Source organism: Aricia agestis, chromosome 8, assembly GCF_905147365.1.
Source record: "Aricia agestis chromosome 8, ilAriAges1.1, whole genome shotgun sequence".
Classification (NCBI taxonomy): Eukaryota; Metazoa; Arthropoda; class Insecta; order Lepidoptera; family Lycaenidae; genus Aricia; species Aricia agestis.
Genome location: NC_056413.1, coordinates 2,822,000 through 2,847,013, shown reverse-complemented (window position 1 = coordinate 2,847,013; position 25,014 = coordinate 2,822,000). Strand labels below are relative to the sequence as shown.

At 37.0% G+C, this 25,014-nt stretch overlaps 2 protein-coding genes across 2 annotated transcripts; one reads left to right on the top strand and one right to left on the bottom strand.

The window, feature by feature from the left end:
- Positions 1-12,027: 12,027 nt before the first annotated feature.
- On the top strand, positions 12,028-14,390 carry LOC121729673 (40S ribosomal protein S8). Its single transcript, XM_042118260.1, has 6 exons — positions 12,028-12,135; positions 12,360-12,466; positions 12,554-12,653; positions 12,968-13,143; positions 13,792-13,921; positions 14,235-14,390. Exons 1-6 carry the CDS (start codon positions 12,132-12,134, stop codon positions 14,342-14,344), a joined length of 627 nt encoding a protein of 208 aa, XP_041974194.1. The 5' UTR covers positions 12,028-12,131; the 3' UTR covers positions 14,345-14,390.
- A 926-nt stretch (positions 14,391-15,316) lies between these two features.
- Positions 15,317-20,231, bottom strand: LOC121729774 (serpin H1). Its single transcript, XM_042118396.1, has 5 exons — positions 19,784-20,231; positions 18,584-19,495; positions 18,229-18,507; positions 17,900-18,038; positions 15,317-15,457 (listed from the first exon to the last, which is right to left on the bottom strand). Exons 1-5 carry the CDS (start codon positions 20,186-20,188, stop codon positions 15,324-15,326), a joined length of 1,869 nt encoding a protein of 622 aa, XP_041974330.1. The 5' UTR covers positions 20,189-20,231; the 3' UTR covers positions 15,317-15,323.
- Between the last annotated feature and the right edge of the window lie 4,783 nt (positions 20,232-25,014).

Genomic DNA, 25,014 nt, shown 5'->3' with positions numbered 1-25,014 from the left:
CCACAGGCACCGCAAATTTTCTCATCCTTTTGGCGTAGTATATTTGTCTTGGTCTTCAAAATGGGCAGAACATATTGTACTATTTTTTTCAGGCATCCAGTCATACTTACTTCTAAAGGCATATTACTTCTGTTTTATAATACTTATAAAAATACTTATAAAATGTATAATAATATAATACCTATAGACCCACCCCGGAAACCGAGCGGCGCATGGCGTACTAGACAGCTTACCTATCCATATTTTTATTTATAAAATAATTAATCTAACATGGTTTGGGCTAAATGTTAAAAGGGAAAACGCATGTGTAGTTTTAAATTAAAAAATATTAAAACGAAAAGATGTTTACAATATTACGCAATTAGTTGATGCCTACGTGTTGGTGCCTACGCAAGCGCTTCTGATTATTTCAATTGATTATTCTACGCATACTACGGTGATCTCGTGGACAGCGCTAGGAACTTCCGTGCCTTCAATAGAGATGGGCACGTACCTGGGTATTTACCCATCTACCCGGTATTTACCCTCACGTACCCGGTAAATACCCGTATGTACCCAAAAGGGCGGGTAGATAAAATTCAATACTTAAGTTACAACCACCTCAAGAACGGTAATAGCTAAAGAGTTGAAATTTTCGCAGGTTTTGTATATCCGTTGTCACTATAACAACAAATACTAAAAACAAATTAAAATTAATATTTAAGGGGGGCTCCCATACAACAAACGTGATTTTTTTGGCCTTTTCTGCTCTATATCAATAATAGCAACAGGTAGGTACTTGATTTTTTCACACAATCTTTAGTTTTATATTAACTTTAATATTTAATAATAATATTAATATAAAATAAAAAATTAAAAGGGGCTGTCATACAAAAAACACAAATTTTACCCTAATTTTTCTCTATAATGGTACGGAACCCTTCGTGCGCGAGTCCGACTCGCACTTGGCCGATTTTTTTATTTACATTCTATTATTTTATTACATTTTTATACTTAAAATATTAATCCTACTAATCTTATAAAGGCGAAAGTTTGTTTAGATGTATGGATGTTTGTTATTCTTTCACATATGGGCGTACCGAGGGGGGGCAGGGGGGAGCTGCCCCCACCTGAGAAAAAATATCTAGTACTTTCACAGAAAACTAAAAGATAATATGAGCGATTCTTACACAGAAGACGTAATAAATCGATTTGCCGAAGACCCTCGAAAATTACTTTTAAAATAGACAATGTAAGTATAAGTACCTGGTTAAAGAAATTATATAAAAAATATGTAGGTATAATTTTTTATTATTTATACATATAACACCTAACCCACCCACACCCAACCTATAAGATCTGATTTGCTTTGATTTGCTTCTGATTTTTTTAACTTCTCATTCTGATAGGGATCTGTCTTCTAGACATTGAACTAGTCGTTTTAAATTTCTTCTTTGTATGGCACGCATCCATTGATGCGTCCATGTATTTACTATTTATCTTTATTTACAGAAGATCTTGTGGGGCTCGTCTTTTTGATCTTTTGAATGTTTGGTTTGGTATAGTTTTCATTAATTTTTTTGCCAATATATTGGGATGTGATTTTATCCTTTTACAATAGTTTTGGAGGGAGTTTTTAATTTCCTCTTTTACATGCTTGATTTTTAGATCATTGTGGATTTGGCTATTCGTAACATAATATGGGGCTCCAGTTATTGAACGCAGGGTTTTAGATTGGAATCGTTGTAGAGCTTCTATGTTTGATGTGGAGGTTGTGCCCCACAACTGCATCCCATAGGTTCAGATGGGTTTGAGTATTCTTTTATACAAAATAAGTTTATTTTCTAGTGATAGTTGTGACTTGCGGCCTATCAGCCAGTAAAGCTTTCGTAGCTGCTTGTCTAAAGCCTTTCTTTTGTTCCTATGTGTTCTCCATGTTAATCGCCTGTTGAGATAAATTCCTAGGTATCTAACATCGTTTGACTGTGATATTTTTATATGATTAAGTTCTACTTCTGGACATGTTTCGTGTCTTAATGTGAAAGTTACATGGACAGATTTATTCTCGTTGGCTTTTATCCTCCAATCTTTTAACCACTTTGATAGGTTTAAAGTTCTTTGCAATTTGGCCGATGCTACATAGGCTGTTTGGTCTACTGCGAGGATTGCTGTGTCATCTGCGAATGTGCCTGTCAGAGCTTCATCAGTACTTGGAAGGTCAAATGTGTTTAGAAGGTAGAGATAAGGGCTCAATATACTGCCTTGCAGCACTCCTGCTTCGATTTCATGGAGACATGTGACACTATCTCCGTACTTAACATAGAAATATCTATTCCTGAGGTATGCGTTAATGAAGAGGTAAAAGTTTAAGAGTGGCTTTTTACGAACTTTATACAACAGTTTACGATGCCATAATCGATCGAAGGCCTGTGATATATCCAGAAAAACAGTAACATTTGCTTTCAAAAGCTTTTTGAATTTCTTCTACCAGTCTGTGTACCTGCTCAATAGTCCCATGCGCTTGGCGAAAACCGAATTGATATCGGGTAACAGTTTACTAGCTCTGATTTCTGGCATCATGCGTTTCAGGAAAAGTATTTCTAAGACCTCGGAGGGCACTGTTCTGCCAGTTTATGAAGAGGTAGAAGTTTAAGGGTGGCTTTTTACGAACTTTATACAACAGTCTACGATGCCATAATCGATCGAAGGCCTGTAATATATCCAGAAAAACAGTAACATTTGCTTTCAAAAGCTTTTTGAATTTCTTATACCAGTCTGTCCTGCTCAATAGTCCCAGTTTCGCCAAGCGCATGGGACTATTGAGCAGGTACCTGCTCAATAGTCCAATGCGCTTGGCGAAAACCGAATTGGTGATGGGGTAACAGTTTACTAGCTTTCTAGCATCATGCGTTTCAGGAAGAGTATTTCTAAGACCTTGGAGGACACTGGCAGAAGACTTATATTCCGGTGAGATTTTTCATCCGATGGATCTTTTCCGGGTTTGGGGATTAATATAATCTCTGCTACTTTCCGGGGGGCTACTTTTTTAAATACACGCGTTAACGATTTGAGTGAGATATTTGATTCCTTTTTTTGGTAGCTCTTTTAGTATTTTTGGTGAAATGTTTACGCCAATTTTCATGCTGGGGAAGATTGTTGAAGTGGTTCCCTCAAACGAGGATATACCATTGGTGACTTTTTTGTGGTGAACGCGCTGACTTGTGTTTTGGTGCGGTTAAATTGGACTGAGTTACGTCTACCCCATTCAACCCCGAGAAATATGCGGGAAGTCACATTATCTGTACAATCATCCGCATATCAATGAATGCCGTTGGTCTGTAACATGTCATTGATATGTTGTATGAATAGGGTAAGCGACAGCACACAGCCCTGAGGGATACCAGCGTCAACAGATAGAGTATCAGAGCATTCACCATCAACTACGACTGCTAAGAAACTTGTGAACCACTTGCATAATTTCTTGGGACTCCGTATGATGGAATCTTGGATAATAGTGATTTGTACCAAACCCGCACAAAGGCCTTCGCGATGTCCAAACTGACAGCTAATACCAACACAGTGTTAATCGCCTGAGCCAACGATGAATTAGGAGCGCCAAGAGAGCCGAGCCGAGCCTTAGTAATCCCTGAGCGTCCAAGTGTCGAAAGAGCTGGCTATTGATGATGGACTCCATCATCTTCGAGAAGAGGGAGGTTATAGCGATTGATCTGCCGTTGGAAGAATTGGAACGGTCACATTTTTAAGTATCGGATTCACAAAAAGCTGTCTTTCAAGAAGCCGAAACTATGTGAGAAGGATAGTTGAGCCATAAAAGACGCGTTAAGAGTTAAGACCGGAGCCAACTCTGGAGCACTCACTGGAGCTACTTGCACTGAGCGCTGATGAAACCGAATATCCGACATGACGCTCGTACATCGCGGTATGGTTGGCGGTTTCCGCCCTCATCATAAAGGGTCGAGTTGGACGCAAGGAGGATGTCATAAGATCGGCATTCTCTTTTGTGTGTTGAAGGAAACACAGTGCAAGCGCTGTTTCACGCCGGTTTTTTCGGAGTCGACCCATTTGTACCGAAGGTTCGCTCTCCCACGGTTAAAAGGGAAAAATTTTCTTTTAATTAACGCACAGGCCAAGAACTTTTTATATTCAAATATAAAAAGTTCTTGGCCTGCGCGTTATTAGAGTTATTAGTTGCGTTTACTCAAAAACAGTTCTCATTTGCATAATACATTAATTTGCATGTACACAATATATAGGTTCAAGACTGTAAAGGTTCACAATGGACTATGTAGGTCCACTACAAGTCATCGCCATTGTGTAAACGGAATAATGGTGTATGATGGCGGACGATTTTCAGGCGTGGCGAGCAATCGCGTGCCCTGCAGTGGGTCATCGTGCCATTGTGTACTGGCTATATAAGAACAAGATTTTGCACACGTGTTCCTCTAATGAAACAGGCATCAATTATAATTGTATTTCGCAAAATTCTTACGTCAAAGAGGTTTTATACCTTGAGGTTGGAATTGTATAGGCTCAAGGTTAGCTAGTGGAACCTTATAATTTCTTAGACAAAATTACACAACAATATTTCGTATTAAGTACCTACAATTACTAACAAATATTGAATTAAGAGTAGATACTCGTACTCGTACGTAGGTACGTATATTAGAATTTTTCAAAGTTCAGCCTAAAGGAGGGATTAACGTTTTGAAATTTCGCACGCGTGTTTCTCTTAACGATGAAGGCGTCCACTAAGACGATTTATTTAATCCCCAAAAGTGTTAAATGCTAACTTTTATCACTGTAAAAAGGTAGTATACTTTAAAGAATATTAGTACGACAGATACAAAGCCAAAATTTAGAAAAAAGTTCAAAAAGACACCGTCACTCTTTGACATGCGCGCCGAAATTCATGAAAAACATGGTTTTGTATTGCAAACATACATTAGTTTAAGACTTAAAGGGGCTTATTCGAACAGTTACGGGCTAGTGACCAAATATGCATTATTTAATGGAAGTTTTACTAAGGATTTACTAAAAAAAATATGTGAAAACGTACGCTGAATTATAAATACCCACCATTTTTGGGTATTTACCCAATCTACCCGGTAAATACCCAGGTGGGTAGATTGGGTATTTACCCATCGCCCATCTCTAGCCTTCAAGCGTTTTTGTAACAATTACTATTGGCAACAGTCTAACACAATAAATTAATTTAGCTCTAGCGTAGTAGTTACTATTACTATTAACGTTTATTTCCGTGCTGTCCTTATCACGCTGCAGTAATTGTCGTCCGTATTTTCTATCCTTTTTTTAGTTTAATTTTTTGCATTGAATAATTTGTCGATAATTTTGGAAAATATCCAAATAAAAATTAATTACTAGATGTTTTCATGTAGGTACTTACTTGTGGTACGTAATTTTTTCATCCTTTTTTACATTATAAATATAATTTTTGCATTTCTTAAAAACGCAGCTTGGCATTTTAAATCAAAAAAGTGACACAATGATATTCTTTCGTGACACCTCGTCGCTCACTCGCTGCCAACATGCAACTAATTTAAAAGAAGGGACTTAGCTTCATTTGGCCCAATTGGCCGTATCAGACTGTGCGCGCTAGTCACAGATTACTAGTATATATTTCGCTAGTGCGATATCTACATTTTTTTAATAATAGAATCAATGATATTCTACTTATACAGATCTGTTACGTCCATACTATTTTCCAGCTTAAATCTCTTCCGAACAATTTTCAAATTTTTAAATGCCTACCTGTTTCCATCATTAATATCGAGCAAGAAATTGCAAAAAATCATGTTTGTTGTATGGGAGCCCCACTTAAATGATGAATTTATTTTGTTTTTAGTATTTGTTGTTATAGCGGCAACAGAAATACATAATCTGTGAAAATTTCAACTCTCTAGCTATTACCGTCGCGTTCCTGAGATACAGCCTGGAGACAGACAGACGGACAGACAGATGGACAGACAGACGGACAAACATCAATGTCCCATTTTTACCCTTTGGGTACGGAACCCTAAAAAAAGAAGAACTACGTGCTAAATAAAGATTTTCCTAGCTTTTACGAGTCTTCTTTTTTCGTTTTTAAACGCTTACGACCACAATTAGAGAGTTTAAATTATTTTTAAATGACTTTATGTGAAAATTGTCATTAAATTTGACAGATAAGTGAAACAAAAGATACGAAAAACCATTTACATAAAAGAGACAGTTCTTTTTTTAAACGTCGAATCGTATCGCTGTCTCTTTCTTCGCCTGAGCTATGACGAAAATTCGATTTTTTCCAGATTGTTCTAAAAAATTATTGAAAATGTAAATAATTGAGATATTTATTGCAATCAAGAGATGTGGTAAGAGATTCCATGTGTTTTGTTTTTTTTTTGAGTCATAATTGGTACATTTTCGAAACGCGCACGACGTCATTTTCATTTATTTAGGTAAGACAAGACGCAGCACGTTCGTGACTGCGCTCGATGCAGACTAAACAACAGACGGCCCAATTGGGCCGTATTTGAATCTTCACTACGCGCGCGGTAGTAACATATCTGCTTTGAGTATTTCATCATTGAATAGAATACAAAGAGAATGTCATATACTACGTAACAATAGAATATCATAGGAATTAAGGATGTATATGTATAAGGTCAAATCTCGTATTACATCCAATTAAATTACGAAAGAACTAAATCTGTAAAAAATTGGACACCCAGATAGTGGTGGTTAATATAACGTATAGCTGATAAAAATAGCGCGCTAGTTCTTCGCAACGAATAGCGCGCGCTATAAATCTATGCATAAGACGCTACGTTATAACGTACCGCGCGGTCACTGACCTAGCGCGGCGCCGCCTGCGCTGCCGATCGCGATTCGCGGGCGGTTTCGTTCGATCGTTGTCGTGTCGTTTCGTTGTTAAATTGGGTGAATTCGGTTGTCATTGCATTTGCAGTGTTGCGTTGCGTGTTTAGTAAATTATGGGTAAACTAGCTGTTGCCCGCGACTTCGTCTGCATTAGCATAGTAGATCACATTCCAAGTATCATTTATTGTACAAAAATATTCAATATACAGAATTGACTTTCCTACGATTTTATTATAAGTATAGATAGATGTTCCGCGCGGCTTCGCTTGCGTAATTTAGGAATTTCACGCAACCGTACATTTTGCAGCAAAAAATAGCCTATGTCCCTTCACGTAGTCTATTCTTCATGTTTGCCAAATAACATAAAAATTGCTCCAGTAGTTCATAAGATAATAAGCAATTCCATATAATTTCCCCCGTTTTTTCCACATTTTCATCTATTTCTTAGCTCTTATTAGTCTTAGCGTGATAAAATATAGCCAATAACCTTCCTCGATAAATGGGTTATCTAACATTGAAAGAATTTTTCAAATCAGATACGTAGTTCCTGAGATTAGCGCGTTCAAATAGGCCCTTTCATATAATTGCCCCCGTTTTTTCCACATTTTCCTCTATTTCTTCGCTCTTATTAGTCTTAGCGTGATAAAATATAGCTTATAACCTTCCTTAATCAATGGGCTATCTAACACTGAAAGAATTTTTCAAATCAGACCAGTAGTTCCTGAGATTAGGGCGTTCAAATAAGCCCTTTCAAATAATTTCCCCCCGTTTTTTCCACATTTTCCTCTATTTCTTCGCTCCTATTATACTTCGAGTGATAAAATATAGCCTATAGCCTTCCTCGATAAATAGGCTATTCAACAGTAAAAGAATTTTTCAAATCGGACCAGTAGTTCCTGAGATTAGCGCGTTCAAACAAACAAACAAACTCTTCCCAATTAGATATTAGTATAGATTATAATCATGACTTCCATGTGAACGTATTTTTTCTAAATCTGGAAACGTTACTAGTGACAGAAGAAATCGTTTGTCGTCGACAGAAGTGGCGCAAATAATATTTTTTAATGTAAATAAAATGTAAAAAAAAACTGACATTGTAAAAAAAGATGTAAAAATATGTACATATTATGTAGTAAGTACCAAAAACACTATTACCTGTACTGTCAAAAATATTCGAAAAAGTAATGTACAAGAGGCTTATAAACTTTATAGAAAAACATAATATAATTAAGCAAGAACAATTTGGCTTTCAAAGTAATAAAAGCACTACTACAGCTGCAGCAAAATTAGTAAGACAGATTGTTAAATACTTAAACGACAAAAAGTCTACATTTTGTATTTTTTTCGACATGTCTAGGGCTTTCGATTACGTGTCCCACAAAGTGCTGCTGAAGAAATTAAGCAACTTAGGCATCAGAGGTCCTGCATTAAGTTGGTTACAATCATACTTATCTGACAGAGAACAATATATTGAAATCGTCACAGTCATTAAACAAATATTAACTACAGTTAGATCTAAAAGTAGAGCAAATAGAGTCGGAGTACCCCAAGGAAGTATACTTGGTCCACTCCTGTTCTTGATTTACATAAACGACTTCCCTGATATTACAAATTATGACTGTACCCTTTTTGCGGATGACATCTCTATATTAATAAACTATGATAATAATAATAATGATAATAAAAATAAAACTAATATTGACATACATAATTTGATCAAATCTGTAATTGACTGGATGAATAATAATAACTTAAATATAAATCTGACCAAAACCAATTTTATTGAGTTTAAAAACATTGGGACTAAACCCGCCATCTGCAATAAAATAATATATGAAAACGAAAGTATTCATAAGACAACACACACAAAATTCCTAGGTTTGCATATCGACGAGCACTTAAATTGGAAAGCTCACATAGAGTATGTATGTAGCAAAATTAACCGATTTGTATTTGTCCTGGGAAAACTCAGACAGGTTGCATCGATGCATACAGTTCTATCGGCATATCATGGATATGTAGCATCAATCCTTAGGTATGGCCTGCTACTCTGGGGCAACTCGACGGACGTAGACAAGGCATTCATTGCACAAAAAAAATGTGTGCGTGCGATGTGTGGCAAGCCACCGTACGAGTCCTGCAAACCACTGTTCCAAAAACTAAGTATAATGACTCTGCCGAGTATGTACATATACGAATTAGTTAATTACGCAAAAATAAATTATAAAAGTTTCAAGAAAGCACGTGACATATATCCCAGAAACAAAAGAAACCCTGACAGATTAGTACTTGACGTCATTCCAAAATACGCAATGTACCAAAAACAATATTATGCTATGTGCATAAAAGCATATAACGCTATTCCTAATAATATAAAAAATCTACCATACAAAAAATTTAAGAAGGAAATAGTAAAATGGTTAAAAATTAAAAACTTCTACTCTATAAATGAATTACTCAACTCAAAAAATGATATACATTTGTAATTATATTGACTTAATTCTATATAATATAATTCTTCTTTTATTTTAATCATTGTGACCATAATTTAATTAATTTTCGTATATAATTGACCATATTACTATAATTTAATAATTACTATGACATACATTTATTCTAATTATTTCGTATAAACTTGATGTCTTCTCTGTTTTTCTTTCCTATTGTAATTTGTAATAATTAATAATTTTAAACAATGTTTGTACTGACATGTCATCTACGATTTATCACACTACTAATTTGTTATTTTAATTATTACTTGGTCGAATGTTGACTTCCAATAATATTTAATGATTAATGTTAATTTTGGACAAATAAGAGTTACTTTAAATTTTTACAATAATTATGTATATTTGCATGCTAATTTATAATATAGCTAAAAGTGTTAGACTATAAGAACATCATTACCACCTACTGTATTACACTTTTAGAGCAAATAAATAAATGAATGAATGAATGAAAAAAAGAAAAAAAAAACATTTAAAGCATTTGTAAATAATAAAATTTTATTTATATACAACCTAACCCTAACCTAAACCATAATAAAGAAAGAATTTCAATAACGTCGGTAACTTTACAACGCGTCGAGAATCGAGATTCCATTCGATGTAACGTAGCGTCAAAACTAGCGCGCTTGAAATAATCGAGATTCCACTCGTTAGAACGTAGCGTCAAAACTAGCGCGCTTGAAATTCGTTAGAACGTAGCGTCAAAACCAGCGCGCTTGAAATTCGTTAGAACGTAGCGTCAAAACTAGCGCGCTTGAAATTCGTTATAACGTAGCGTCAAAGCAAGCGCGCTTGAAAGAATCGAGATTTTTCGTTATAACGTAGCGTCAAAACTAGCGCGCTTGAAATTCGTTAGAACGTAGCGTCAAAACTAGCGCGCTTGAAATTCGTTATAACGTAGCGTCAAAGCAAGCGCGCTTGAAAGAATCGAGATTTTTCGTTATAACGTAGCGTCAAAACTAGCGCGCTTGAAAAATGTAGCATATTCCATATAGCGTGTTATGAAAATATAGCCGTTAGGAACACCACTGCACCCAGACTCTTATTATTAATTATAATGATTTTTTATAATAGATTTTTAAAGAACTATTCGATATTTCATTATTATTGAAAAAAATATGTAATTTAATTACCGCAAATGGCGGCCTAGAGCTCGGCAAGACACAACTTTAAATGCACGTGGCGAAAAAAGGAACTAACGCTGCCATCATACAAAAACAATGATGAAATACTCAAACCAGATATGTTACTACCGCGCGCCTTGTGAAGCTTCAAATACGGCCCAATTGGGCCGTCTGTTGTTTAGTCTGCATCGAGCGCAGTCACGAATGTGCCGCGTCTTGTCTCACCTAAATAAATTGAAAATGACGTCGTGCGTGTATCGAAAATGTACCAATTATGACTCGAAAGTAAACAAAACACATGGAATCTCTTACCACATGTCTTGATTGCAATAAATACCTCGATTATTTACATTTTCAATTATTTTTTCGAACAATCTGGAAAAAATCGAATTTTTGTCATAGCTCAGGCAAAGAAAGAGACAGCGATACGATTCGACGTTTAAAAATAGAACTGTCTCTTTTACGTAAATGGTTTTTCGTATCTTTCGTTTCACTCATCTATCAAATTTGTCAATGTCTGCAATTTTGAATTTGAAAATTGTTCGGAAGAGATTTAAGCCGGAAAATAGTATGGACGTAGCATATCTGTTTATGTACAATATCATTGTACAAAAACGACATTTTTGACAGCTCTTCCTTACCAGCAGCACAATAGACTAAATACCAGTAGTTCGACTGCAAAGAGACGGACATGTTTCAATATCTGTCAAATTCATCGGGTTTCACAAGGATTATGAAAGGAATGTGCCTCGCGCTGGCTGATATAATTTATTTTTAAATATTTAAAATAAAGATTTCAAAATTGTATTCTGACAATTTTAATCGCATGTGCCAAAACACAAACAACAATGCGACCAAAGAGAAACACGTCCAGCGAATATGTCATAGTTTTAAATTCGTAGGTAACAATTTTACAACCCTAGCGACGATTTTCGTCATAATACGTCAAATTTAAAAATTTCAACATCAGTTCTAAGTTGGCATACTCTATAATTCTGTCTACTCTGCCAGCAGCGCCCCGCTCACGTTCGTAAAAGCTTTGTCGCACCCTTCGAAGGAAAGTTATCATCAATTTTAATTTTAAATATTTCCTCAGACTTACCGGTGAACCCACGGTTTTTGGGCTTAAAAAATCGCAAATCGTACAAAGAAATCGTTAAGCAGTTTTTTAGTCGTTTATCTTTGATACAAATTTCCCTTCCGGCAAAAATTACGAATTAGGATTACGTTTATTACGCAAGCGACCACTCGGGTTGCTGCACCAAGAACACTGATATTTTACATGTTAGTTCACCACATGCATCGAACATCGATATAATTTAACGACACATGATCACATCGATATACAATATATTGTGTCCCCACCGTATCATCCAATACGTAGATCAATGCAGGAGGTTTACTTCTACTATATATTTTGAATTTAGGTCAGAATCTTTGAATTTATAAATGTTAAATACATCCTTAAGGGCCCTTCCACACGACTTCCACACGACATCCACTGTATACTTACCTTTTTATTATCTGTGTCACGAAATATCATTTGCAAAAAAAAAAATGGAAGAAAAAAAAGTTCTGTCAGTGTCATTTAGTAAACAGTTCTTTTCTTTTTGACCCAGGCAAGATGGGTGAGTACTTCGTGTTTTACGTGAAATTAATCCATGTTCATCAATCGTGTTTATGAAAGAATTTGTAAATTGAAATACTGTAATCATTAGATCCGTGATTGTGAGTGCAAAATTGGGTATATTTTTATATACCATATCAAGTTTGTGTGTGACTAGTATTTGTTGGAGATTCGATCAGCAATTCAGCATCGGTTTCGATAAATAATCTTCAAAACTTTTATCAGGTATCAGCCGCGATCACTGGCATAAGCGAAGGGCCACCGGTGGAAAGCGTGCGCCAATCCGTAAGAAGAGGAAGTATGAGTTAGGTCGCCCGGCAGCCAACACTAAGGTATGTTCATAACCTATAATACTTATACGATTATTTTGTATGTTTCTTTTGGTGTTACGTATTAACCAGGTTTCATGTTGATTTCAGCTTGGACCACAACGTATCCACAATGTCCGCTCTCGTGGTGGAAACGTCAAGTACCGCGCTCTCCGTCTTGACGCTGGCAATTTCTCCTGGGGCTCTGAATGTAAGTAGCTTTCAGTATCTATCTTGTTTGTAATTGTTTACTACCTATACCAATAACCTTTAAAAATTTTAACATCCACAAATGTGAATTCAAAACAAGAAACAGCAATACATTTCAATATTTCTTGCAAAAAGTCTTTCTAGTGGTTAAAAACATGTGATACAAGTTTCAAATACAGTAAAAAGCAAAATATAATAACCTCTAGCTATTAGGCCTATTATAGCATACAATAACAGTCGTTTACAGAATTTACTGTCTAGTATGAAATTGTTACATAGTGTATTTTATTAATCAGACAACAATTTTAATTTCAGGCTCCACCCGTAAGACCCGTATCATTGATGTAGTATACAATGCATCTAACAACGAGTTGGTCCGTACCAAGACTCTGGTGAAGAATGCTATTGTGGTGGTTGACGCTACCCCCTTCAGACAATGGTACGAGTCTCACTACCTCCTACCTCTGGGTAGGAAGAAGGGCGCCAAATTGGTGAGTAGTCCAAAAAATGTTTCATTTAAAAATTTGTTATTATGTCAGATACTATAGTATTGTTGTTGTTGTTGTGTAGTATTGTTTCATAGCATAATAACACACAATTGCCTGTTTAAAAAAAAAAAAGTATGTATGTTCCTAAAGGTTTTTTGTTTTATATGTGAAGAGTAACAAAAATAACCTCACATAGGAAAAGTGTATTTAATAAGTAATTTTATTTTTCTCGTCACTAAGTTCTTTAATTATAATTTTAAGGTTCTTCTGAAGATGGCCTTGTATTTTTAATAAATTAACTACCTTTAATAATTTACAATAAAAGATGACAGGCACTGCTTATTCATTGCATAATAATCATTAAAATTTTAGAAAATTATAGTATAATTCATAGTTTCAACAATCATACATCGGCTACAATTACTCTTTTAATGCTATTGTAAGGCCACATGAAATTATGAATTTTAACTTGAAAAAGTTAAAATTCTTGACTAGCAAAGTCTAGGAGGCAAAAGTAGTTAATTAAACATGATGATATACTTTGCGTGTCATATGAATGAAATATGATTATGTTCAGGATTTCTGATTTATGAACTAAACTTTAGCTGTTGTAAATACCAGTCCATTTATACATCATCTATTTTATTACAGACTGAAGCTGAGGAAGCCATTATTAATAAGAAACGCAGCAAGAAGACAGCCAAGAAATATGTGGCCAGACAACGCCTATCTAAAGTAGAAGCCGCCTTGGAGGAGCAATTCCATACTGGTCGTTTATTGGGTAAATATTACTTATTCTATACAGTTTTATCTGAAATTGTTGGTCCATTGTATAAATAAAGGGATCTCGTTTTGATATCACCGAATGTGGTCTTATGTTTTTGTTTCTGCTAGTCAACCTTTGCTGTAACTATAGAAAATTTTAAAGTGATGATATTGAGAAGCTTTGAGGCTGCATCATGGATGGCTACCGTTTTGGGAACCATCTAGCAGTCGTATGATTGTCTTGTCATAGTTACTCTGATTTAAGTAATATAAACATGGTATAGGGCAACTTGTTATTTATAGGGAAGTAACGGAATGTGTTGTTTCAGCGTGCGTATCCAGCCGGCCCGGACAGTGCGGTCGTGCCGACGGCTACGTACTGGAGGGCAAGGAGCTAGAGTTCTATCTAAGAAAGATCAAATCCAAGAGGGCTAAGTGAGAAGTGTAAATGTAAAATAAATAAAAAAAACTATAATTTATTTCATTTACATACCTAACCCTTTATTATTTAAGATGTGAGTGGAAGAACCAGATAACTAACATTTTATTAGGACATATACTTATCTTTTCCCTTGTAAACCTTGTAACTTACCTAAGTCTTCATTTATGCTAACAATCTGATGTTTTTAAACTGTTTCTTACCTGCTTCATCCACTAACGTCTTCAATTTTATGAATAGTATTCACAAGCATACTAAAATACATAGTAAATTAGTAAAATACTTTTTAACTGTGCTTGGTACCTACCTTGCAACTAAAATAGTTAATGATTTCTTTGATAGTATTGAAGAAATTGATGTAGATAATTAATGATAGACCTGCGTTATATTATGTTAAGCCCAGCCAATTATAATTCAAAACAAATCATTGACTTTACATTGCCTGGTTAAAATAACATAGGTTGGTTCTCTCTATTATCAACTTTAATGATGGTTCCGAAATCTTTGTAAGGTCTTTCTATTTTGATGAAGGATAAAACAAAATGTAAATACACTTGCAAGGTTTTTGAATACAAGATGGTAATTTTGTTTTTATTAATTAAATAAAGTACCAAACCTTAATTAGTATAATATGGTATGCATAATTACATTTTGTATTAATTCTAAGATTTTTCAATTAACATAAAAATTTATCCATTAGGCGCTTTGCAGACGACGGGCGGGGCGGGCTTTTTGTTCGCGGACATGCCGCGCCGCCAGTGCCCACCGGGCACCTGCGGCGCGGTCTTTTTAGCCGCCGTGTGCGTTGGTAATTTAGGTAAGCGTTCCCCTTTGTTCTATCGTTCGCGGCTAAATTGATCGGCCCGCCCTGCCCCGTCGTCTGCAAAGCGCCTGAGTGCCATTAACATACTGAAGACTTCAGGTACCGTAAGTAACTAAAGGTTAAAAAATAAAACTGTAGATTAAGTATTGAAAAATGTTATAATATTCTAGTGTTGAGTGGATCCACCAATTTTCCAGCCATCAGAGCTACGTGAATGTTCGAGTCCATAACAAAATATAAAAATGGATATGTCGCAGAGAAATACACGAAGTTGGCACTCGGGATGTAACCTGAAAAGATAATAATATTTTTTTTTATATTATTATGTTAGGTCTCTTTCTGCGAAATTGTGATGTCGCAGAAAGAGGCCGTGGAGCGGGACAGAGAGGACGATCCCATCACCCACCTTGCACCTCTCTGCATGCCGCTCCGCCGGCGTAGGACGGGAGTGCTGAGGCGACGCTATGCGAGCCTCCTAAGGGCCACGCTAGCGATTTCTCAAGCGATACTATGTATTACAATAATGAAGATAAAGGTTAAAATCATATGACACTGAAAGTGCTCGCCGCGCCGTTGCCCGGTGTAGCGCGGCCCTAACTCTCTTCTAACGGGGCTCCGGGAGAAGATGGGAACGGCTTATAGCCAGTCCCGGTGCCGGAGGGGTCGCTTCAGTTTGCCGAAGCGTTCCCTTACTTTGTTTGGTGGAAGTCCGGTTCCTTTTGAACTAGACCGGCCGGTCATGGAGGGAGTCCTGTGTTTGTTAGATCCAGGACATCTCTCCGTATACGGCTGAAGGCGAACCGCAGGTGGTTTTAGTGAGTAAGCCCGGCGCTCTCGCCGGGAGTCCCACATACCCACGGGGTCAGCTTAACTGAGGAACACCCCCAACCCGGGGCACCCATAAAGGGTTTCCCCTGCGCAAAAAAAGGACAGACTTTCGCCCGCGGCCCGCGTGTAGTTGGAAACATTTTGAAATTCACTCCCACCAGCAGTGCCGTAAACAGCCTTTTTTGCGCCCTGTGCGAGCTTCTACAACTGGGTTCTTGTTTTTTTAGATATTATATTACAGGTAACCAGAGTAATGTATAGACCTATTTTATTGTTGGAATCGAGCACTAGGGACGCAGCGGGAGCTTATCGGGAGCAAACCGAAAAATTAATAGTCCTGAATCCTGCCTGGTCAGGCCATTCTTGCGCCCCCCAGAGTCTACGCCCTGTGCGTGGGCACCGGTGGCACTGCCCTATTTACGGCGCTGCCCACCAGCAAAATAATGCAGTCGTAGTGAAAGTCGTGAAAATTTTTCCCCTCTTTAATCGCTAATTTTGAAGAACATAATTATTGTTTAACCCTAAATCGTTGCGGCCCGCGACACCATGACTGAAACGTGTTTGTAGCCCGTTTATAGAAAAGTTGAGTATCACTGCCAGCTCCAGGACCTATCATCCAGCTTGTATCACAAAGCACAGATATTAGATAATAACTATAATAAATACATACTTTAACCGACTTCTAGTAAAAGGAAGGGAGGGGTATTTGCTGGTTCCGTTATGAAGATTACATTTTTTGTCAAGCACTTCGTTAAAGTTAAGTTATCGTTAAGTACACAACTAAAAAGTAAAAAATAATTATTGCTTGAGTGAAACTAAAAATGTTAAAACAAGGGTCACAAATCACAATATAGATAGGTAGGTACCTTTACTGCAGGTTTTCAAATGAATAAATTAAGATACTTATTATTAAAAATTATGTAAGTTTAATACTTACTAATTATTATTTATTATCTCTAATGAATTCATAATAAGCTTTATTATGCTTTTAAGAAACAACAATTTGTGGAATACAAAATATAATCGGCCTTGTTATGTATGTGAATGCGTAGTCATTACGTTTGCATCATTTTGCGGGGACAGGAAATTATTATCTGGCAATTTTTGCAGATTTTTCCTTTTTTTGTAATTGAATAGTCATCATGATTATTGATTTCCATCTCGATTAAGCATTTAGGTCGGATGATAGTGCAATGACTGATTTCCCCCGTTGTCGATCTGTCTATACTGTTCGCCGATAGCGCTGCGCGGGCGCATCAATAGAAGCTAATGCGCGTGTCGCCGCGTTTCGCCATCGCTACACCAAAGTCTGAGGCTACTTAGTATTTACCACCCCGTAACAATAAATTCGCACTCTTTCGACAATAATTATCACACTTCTTGAGCATTGAGCAAGGATTACGTAAAAACCCCTTCATGCGGATTATGCTGGTAGTCGCTAAGTGAAAAACCCATAACCTACGTAAGATTAAAGTACTTATCTCAAAAGAATAACTAAGTAGGTAATATGTATTTATGGTGATCGAGCCTATGGACCGAACCATGTGCGTAATTAATTTTTTATAATAATATATGCCGTAACAATTCAGCTCAAGGACCAGTGGTCACCGGTGCATGACGCTGGGCTGACCCTCAGACTTTTGGTCGACTAATTCACACTCATCGGGCCGGTCCCAACGACAGCAATTATCTGGACCACACCGTGACATGCCGGCCCACGCCGCATTGTTTTACCCGAGGAAGGGCAATTATTATCCTTTTTAGTCGTGCTCGAGCCTAAGGTTCTAGTAAAACAATAGAAAATTGGCTTTGTAAGGCCCAAACTAACTCAAGTCACTTATAAACTACAATTCCATCTAACATTTAAATAATATATGTAGATTCTAGAATCTCGATGAATATACCTTTCGGTGTGTCGGTCTGCTGATACTTCCGAATAGCTACGGAGACAGCTTGTTCAATGCTCCTCACGTAGACGCCGGCTTGGTGAGTCATCGGCGTAAAATCATGCTGACGCGGCTCAAAAACATTTCTCATGCCCAGCTGGAAAGTCAATAATAATAAATCCCTAGGTAATCACAAAATTTTTAAGCAATCTAAAAAATATTACGATTTGGTACGTTTTTTCAGTCATATCCGTTTCCGGTCATTAGATGATATTATGATGGGATTTTTTGTTCTCAATACTTTATGCTAATGCAAATGCTATAATGGTCAGTTACGCGATTGTTACCTTTTGGAGATCAGTCGTGAGAGTGACATGGCCCTTCACAACAAAACTCGGAACAGCTGCCCTGACCCTACAGGGCCGTAACGCGGAGTAGATGTCAGACAAATCTGACTCCCTTGCCATCCTTGATAGCAATCTTTCTAGTTCGACCACACCTCTTCGCATTGGCAACACCACTAGAAGGTAGTATTTCTCGCTGTCCAAGGGAAGCCGCAGTGCCGATGCTTCCAAATGCGGTAGGAACGCATGATCCAAAATGGTATCATAATTCATATAAGTGACCTGAAATCCATAGAATCCCATTAAGAACTAGAAATATCTGCATGTCTCATAATTCAATCTTCTTCTCAAATCTCACCTCTATATTTCTTAACCCATTGACTGAAAACATTTTGTCGTAGTCAGGGTCTATTTCGGGAAGATCGGGTCCAATATTAAAAGCTCGATAAGCCGCGTACTGTTCCACATAGGGTGGGCTTGTATATACGAAATTTAAAATTGACTTTTTCCGTCGTTGTAACGTTTCGATAGTCGTTGATGAGGGTGCATCTTCTACATTTCCGTCTGCTGTTGCCACCGTGTCTGGGGTTGTACTCGACATGTCTGACATTGTGCTAGCAACATTTGACGTGGTCGTATCTGAAGCAGTATTTGGAGCTGTTGTTGTATCGGCCACGTTTGTTGTTGCTTGAGCTTCTGTTGTGGAAGTAATAGTTGTTAGGGATGCAGTTGTTGTTTCGATCATCATTTGAGGCTCTGCAAGCGTCGGGCTTTGCGTTTGTTGTGACGTCATTGTTGTGGATTCGATAGCTTCGCTCGTTGATGGTGTCGTCGTAACGCTCGGAGTTGTTTCTTCTGTTGCTGGAGTAGTCATTACGCTCGCTGTAGTTTCGTCTCTTGTCGGTGTTGTCATTACACTTGTCGTTTCCTCTTTTTGTGGAGTTGGCATCACGCTCGGTGTTGTCTCTTGTTTTGGTCCTGGGTTATCGATATTTTCTGCGTTTGGGTTTAGTGTTGTTTCTTCTCTGGTATTGGGAGTAGTCGTGATAACGGTGTTATCATTGGATGGAACGTTATTATTAACAGGAGTCGTCGCTTCAGAAGTACTTATCGATGTTGTACTTATATTGTCTGGTTTCGAAGGGGCGCGCTCTGCTTCTAAATCGAATCCATAAAATCTCAAAATCTTAACATAAGCCTCGTTAAAAGTAACGTTATCGTTGTTCAGCGCTAGCCCTGCTAGAAATCCTTCTTCCGGTATAAAATATGTCTGAAAATATTAAAAGTGTTTTCAATATCTATTAATTAATCATCATGCCATTAGGGATCAGACCGTGCAGATTCATTTGTATTTTAAAAACTGATATTTCTAAAATTATTTGTAAGTAAGTATAGAAAAAAATACTTAATGTAAGGAAATATAAAATGGTACTTAATTAAAATTTTGTGTATGGTGGAGATGAACACAATATAAATAGAAGCAACGCTTATTCTCACGCTCTAAATAAGCAATTAATATCTAATTAATAATTATACTAAGAAGATGTAACTGACTCACTTTGAGCGTTCTATGAATATCTCGAAACCCGATCCTCATGACGTTCCTGTTCCAGGGCAGCTGCATGCTCCTCTGTATCTGGTACGAGGACTCCCCGTCCACACCCTCGAACAGTGCCACTAAAATACCCATCAACCCGTACGGGGAGAACGCTATATTATTCTCATTTAAAAAGTTATGTTCCGCCAGCACTTTTAACCCGAACTCGTTAGTCACGTCGACCATATGGGACAATGGGGATCGCTGCGAGTCCCATAGTTTAATTTCAATCGGCACACCGTATTCCGCCGATGCTCGGGCGATAAACGAGCAAATACAAACAAAACGTACAAAGCCGCGGCCGGCCGCGCGCGAGCGTCCGTTCCATTTCATCGTATGAACGACTCTAAAAACTATGTAACGCATGTCTCAAAATTACGTGGCTTCGCGAGCGGGTGGTAAATGGTAGCAGGTTCTTTGAAAATTACTATGCCTGTTGCAAAAAGTAAAGTTACAACGTTATGGGTTGAATGACCTCGTAAACTGACTTTGAGAATTAATTATTGCATAGATTACATAGCACGTAGTATGTATAATTTAATAAATGAAAAATAAAATAATTTTTCTTAATAAGTAATTATTTTAGGAACGATGACTCGTAATCTTAAGCAGAGACCAGACCACGGTAGTAGCTCCGTGGACCAGACATACATAGACTTTTGAGTCCTATACAAAATTGCATGTACGAGAAAAGCAAGCTAAAGCTATATGGCGCAATCATCGATTCTAACTATATCTGAAAATGTAATAATACAACAAAATGAGCCAATTAAATCAAATTTATATATAAGAAACTTCAATATGATTATAAAGAACTAACCGTAGATATCCCACACGCATAGGTTAGATGAAATTTTTTTTTGTTAGTTTAAGGTTTACCATTTATGACGTATAAAAAAAAACTACTTGCTAGATCTCGTTCAAACCAATTTTCGTTGGTAGTTTTTATATTAAGTAATGTACATCATATTTTTTTTTAGATTTATCATAGTACTCTAGAAGTTAGAAGGGGGGGACACATTTTACTACTTTGGAAGAGTCTCTCTCGCAAACTATTCAGGTTAGAAAAAAATTATATTAGAAACTTTAATATGATTTTTGAAGACCTATCCATAGATACCCGCATAAGTTAGATGTAAAAAAAATGTTTTTTGTTTCAGTTGTACCTATGGGGACCCCTAAATTTTTTAATAATTTTTCCATTTTTGTAGCAAGACTACATCTACTTACAAGTTTCAATAGCTCTTATAGTTTTGGAGAAAAGTGGCTGTGACATACGGACGGACAGACAGACAGACAGACATGAGGAATCTATAAGGGTTCCGTTTTTTGCCAATAATTGAACCTGACTGTAAAAAAGGTTTACTGTAATGCAAATGTTTGAAAATGTTTAAAATGTTTCTGAAAGACCGAAACAAGTCCTAATAGGGATGATGGGTCAAAGATTAGCAGATTTTTTTTTGAGATTGCTTGTTTTCAATACAAGAAAATACAAGAAACGTATGTTGCCCCCATACAAGAAACGTGATTTTTTTGTGTGATAAACCCCTGTATATGGGGTATAAATAAGTTCTCCCACAAATATCCTCTAAAAAATTCTATGTCCTGACGTTAGCCGAAAACCAAGTACAACCCATATTAGTCTAGACTCTAGAGGGCCACGCGGGTCTCATTGTATTGACAAAAGCTAAGATTGCATGTTCGTTGGCCTGCCAGAAGAGTTTGAAGTTGACACTACATCGCGGTCATATGGTGTCCAAGGCCCGAACATTCTAGTGTCGCTCAAATGGTGCCCCCCATGGCCTAAACGGAAAGTCGTAAAATTTGAGTCGGCGTTTAACGTGTTAAACCAAATTTGCGCTACTCTCACAGATTTCTCGTTATCACAAATTTTTTTCGCGGCTTGTGTTGCATTTTTAACCCCCGATAAAAAAGAGGGGTGTTATAAGTTTGACGTGTCTGTCTGTCTGTCTGTTTGTCTGTGTGTGTATCTGTCCGTGGCATCGTAGCATCCAAACGGGTGGACCGATTTTGATCTAGTTTTTTTTGTTTAAAAGCTGACGTGTTCAAGAGTGTTCTTAGCTATAATTCATCATCATCAACCTGCACAGTGCTGGACAATCAGGGTTTATCTGGTTCATGAAATACCGTTAGCAACTTGTAGTTGTTTGATGGGTTTTATATTTCATTCTAGTTCGTGACATTTGTGAATATACAATATACGTATACAATATACGTTTTACTGACATTCCGGTCTCAACAACAAAAAATTTAAATTCTTCGCCTGCAGAGGCTGAAAAATTACTCAGAGAGTATGTAAAGGAATGCGATGTCAATTTTAAGTTTAGAGAAATTGATTCTAAAGATATTATTAACACGTTTAAATTATTGACCATTAAAAATACTACAGATCTTTGGGGTCTGTCTACTAAGATTATTAAATCAATAATTGACATCGTAGCTCCTTGCCTGGCAATATTTTTAATGACTGTATAAAGAATGGTGTTTTTCCTGATTTATTGAAGAATAGCAAGGTGGTACCTTTGTTCAAAGCTGGAACTAAATCTGATCCGACAAATTATATCTATTCTACCGACTTTTAGTAAAATATTTGAGAAAATAATATTAAAACAATTGTTTGTACATTTTAACTCCAATAATTTATTGCATAATGATCAATACGGTTTTACTAAGGGTCGTTCCACTGCGGATGCTGGTGTAGGTCTTCTTTGTAGTATATTTGAAGCCTGGGAGGAGTCGCGGGATGCCTTAGGTGTATTTTGCGACCTCTCTAAGGCATTCGATTGTGTTGATCATGCTACATTGATCAGGAAATTGCACAACTATGGCATAAGGGACTCGGGACTCAGCCTTTTGACATCTTATTTGAGGAACATGACTCAAAGGGTTGATGTCAATAGTAAAAGGTCCACTGGGACCAAAATAGAATTAGGTGTTAACAGGGATCCATTTTGGGTCCGTTTCTTTTTCTCATTTATATAAATGACTTACCTTATCTAGTTAAGGATAATGATAACGAGATAATACTTTTTGCTGATGACACTTCACTTATTTTTAAAGTGAAGCGACAACAGTCGAATTATGACGAGGTAAATTGTGCTCTCTCAAAATAGTTAATTGGTTTAACGTAAATGACTTACTTTTAAATTCTAATAAAACAAAATGTAAAGATTTACCTTGCCAAATGTTAAGCAAGTGCACACCAATTTGCTATTAAATGATGAGAAAATGAATCTTGTTGACACTACTGTGTTTTTAGGAGTTACACTAGTTTGTAAACTGCAGTGGGGTCCTCATATTGCCAAACTGGCTGATAAGCTCAGTTCCGCAGCATATGCAGTCAGAAAAATTAGAGAAATTTGTGATGAAGACACGGCGAAATTAGTTTACTATATTTTTTTTCATAGTAGAATGTCTTACGGCATTCTACTATGGGGCAGGGCTGCTGATATTAACACAATATTTGTACTGCAGAAGCGAGCTATACGATCTATTTATGTATATATGTCATCCTTTGAATCTCTCAGAGAAAAGTTGAAAGAAATAAGAGTTCTGACCGTAATCTCTCAATACATTATGGACAATGTGTTATACGTGAGAAAAAATGTAAATAATTTTAAAACAAAAAGTGACATTCACTGCAGGAACACTAGAAATAAGCACAAGCTAGATATACCAACAACTAGGCTGAGCAAAGTAAGAAAATCTTTCAAAGGTCAATGTATACCTACGCCTATACAATAAAATCCCAGACGACGTCCAAAATCTTTCAATTAATAAATTTAAAAAAGTTGTTAAAGATCGTTAGTGTGCTAAGGCTTATTATAAGGTAACTGATTTTCTCAATGAAAGCACACCTTGGGAAAAATAAGCTGACTGATCATAATAATAATAATAATAATATCTATGGACGCTTCACACCACGTCAGTCTGGCCCCGTGCTAAGTACCTAAAGGACTTGTGTTACAGGTACCAGACAACGGAAATATATTTAATACTTTTATTCTATACATATTATATTTAAGATTTTTATTATATGATACACATATTTAATACGCATCCATGACCCAGGAACTTTAAAAACTTTTTGTTCCGTCGGCGGGATTCGAACCCGCGACCACCGGCTTGAGCTACCGACAGCCCACCCACTGAGCCACAGAGGTCGTCAATCATAGGTCGCTTCTATATAAATGTACTATATTTTTACTTACTTTACTTACATACTTAGCGTAAATTAGTTTAAACTATCATTGTTATTTTCCACCTTTTTCGTAAAAGGTGGCCCCGTGCGAGTTTCTTACGTCGGTTCTTCTCGGCGGGGTAGTTCCCGAACCGGTGGTAGGCCTCATGTAGACACGACGTTCTTAAAGTGTTAACTTTGTTAACTTATTTGGAAATAAATATTTTTGATTTTGACATAATAATGGGAAGTTGACCTGGTGCTGCAGCATCACCTGGTAATCAATAGGATATCCAACTCCTCGCCAGCTTAGAGCAGAGGTTTCGTGTTTGGGCTCATTTTAATTGTGACCAACAGTAGGAAGTAGATACACAGTAAATATTTATGCTGCTGCTGCAGCATCACCTGGATTCTATAGGAGACGAGCTTCGTACGAACCCAAAGTGGAGGTTTCATGCTTGGGCTCAAAACCTGAAAATCGCGAAAATCACTTAACGGCCTTTTTTCTTATGACGGCAGAATAGTTGTCAAGGTGTGTCGGGGGACCGCTATTATGTAATATGTAGATGTTTGATTTCACATAACATTATAGTTTAAGGCAGTATTCACATGCCACAGCGAACCGAATCGAGATAATCTTGGTGGTAGTAGGTTGTTGTTTACTGGCGGTCCCCCGACACACCGTGACGACAATTAAGGGCTAAAATATGACTTTACACAAGTTAGGAATAATTTGAACTTAAAGGCAGTACTTAAATATTATTTCCAGGGCCCCCGTAAGGGCTACTGGCGCCTGTGTGCAAAAAAAGGATTTTGGCGCCCCTTTAGCTTTAGACAAATTTTTTGGGTCCTTGGTTTTGGCGCCCCTAAACATGGCGCTTTGGCGCCCCTAGAGGATGGCGCCCGTGTGCATTGCACACATTGCACATATGGTAGCGGAGGCCCTGATTATTTCATTACTTTTTAAAGTTGTTTGGCTGGGTTTTTTTTA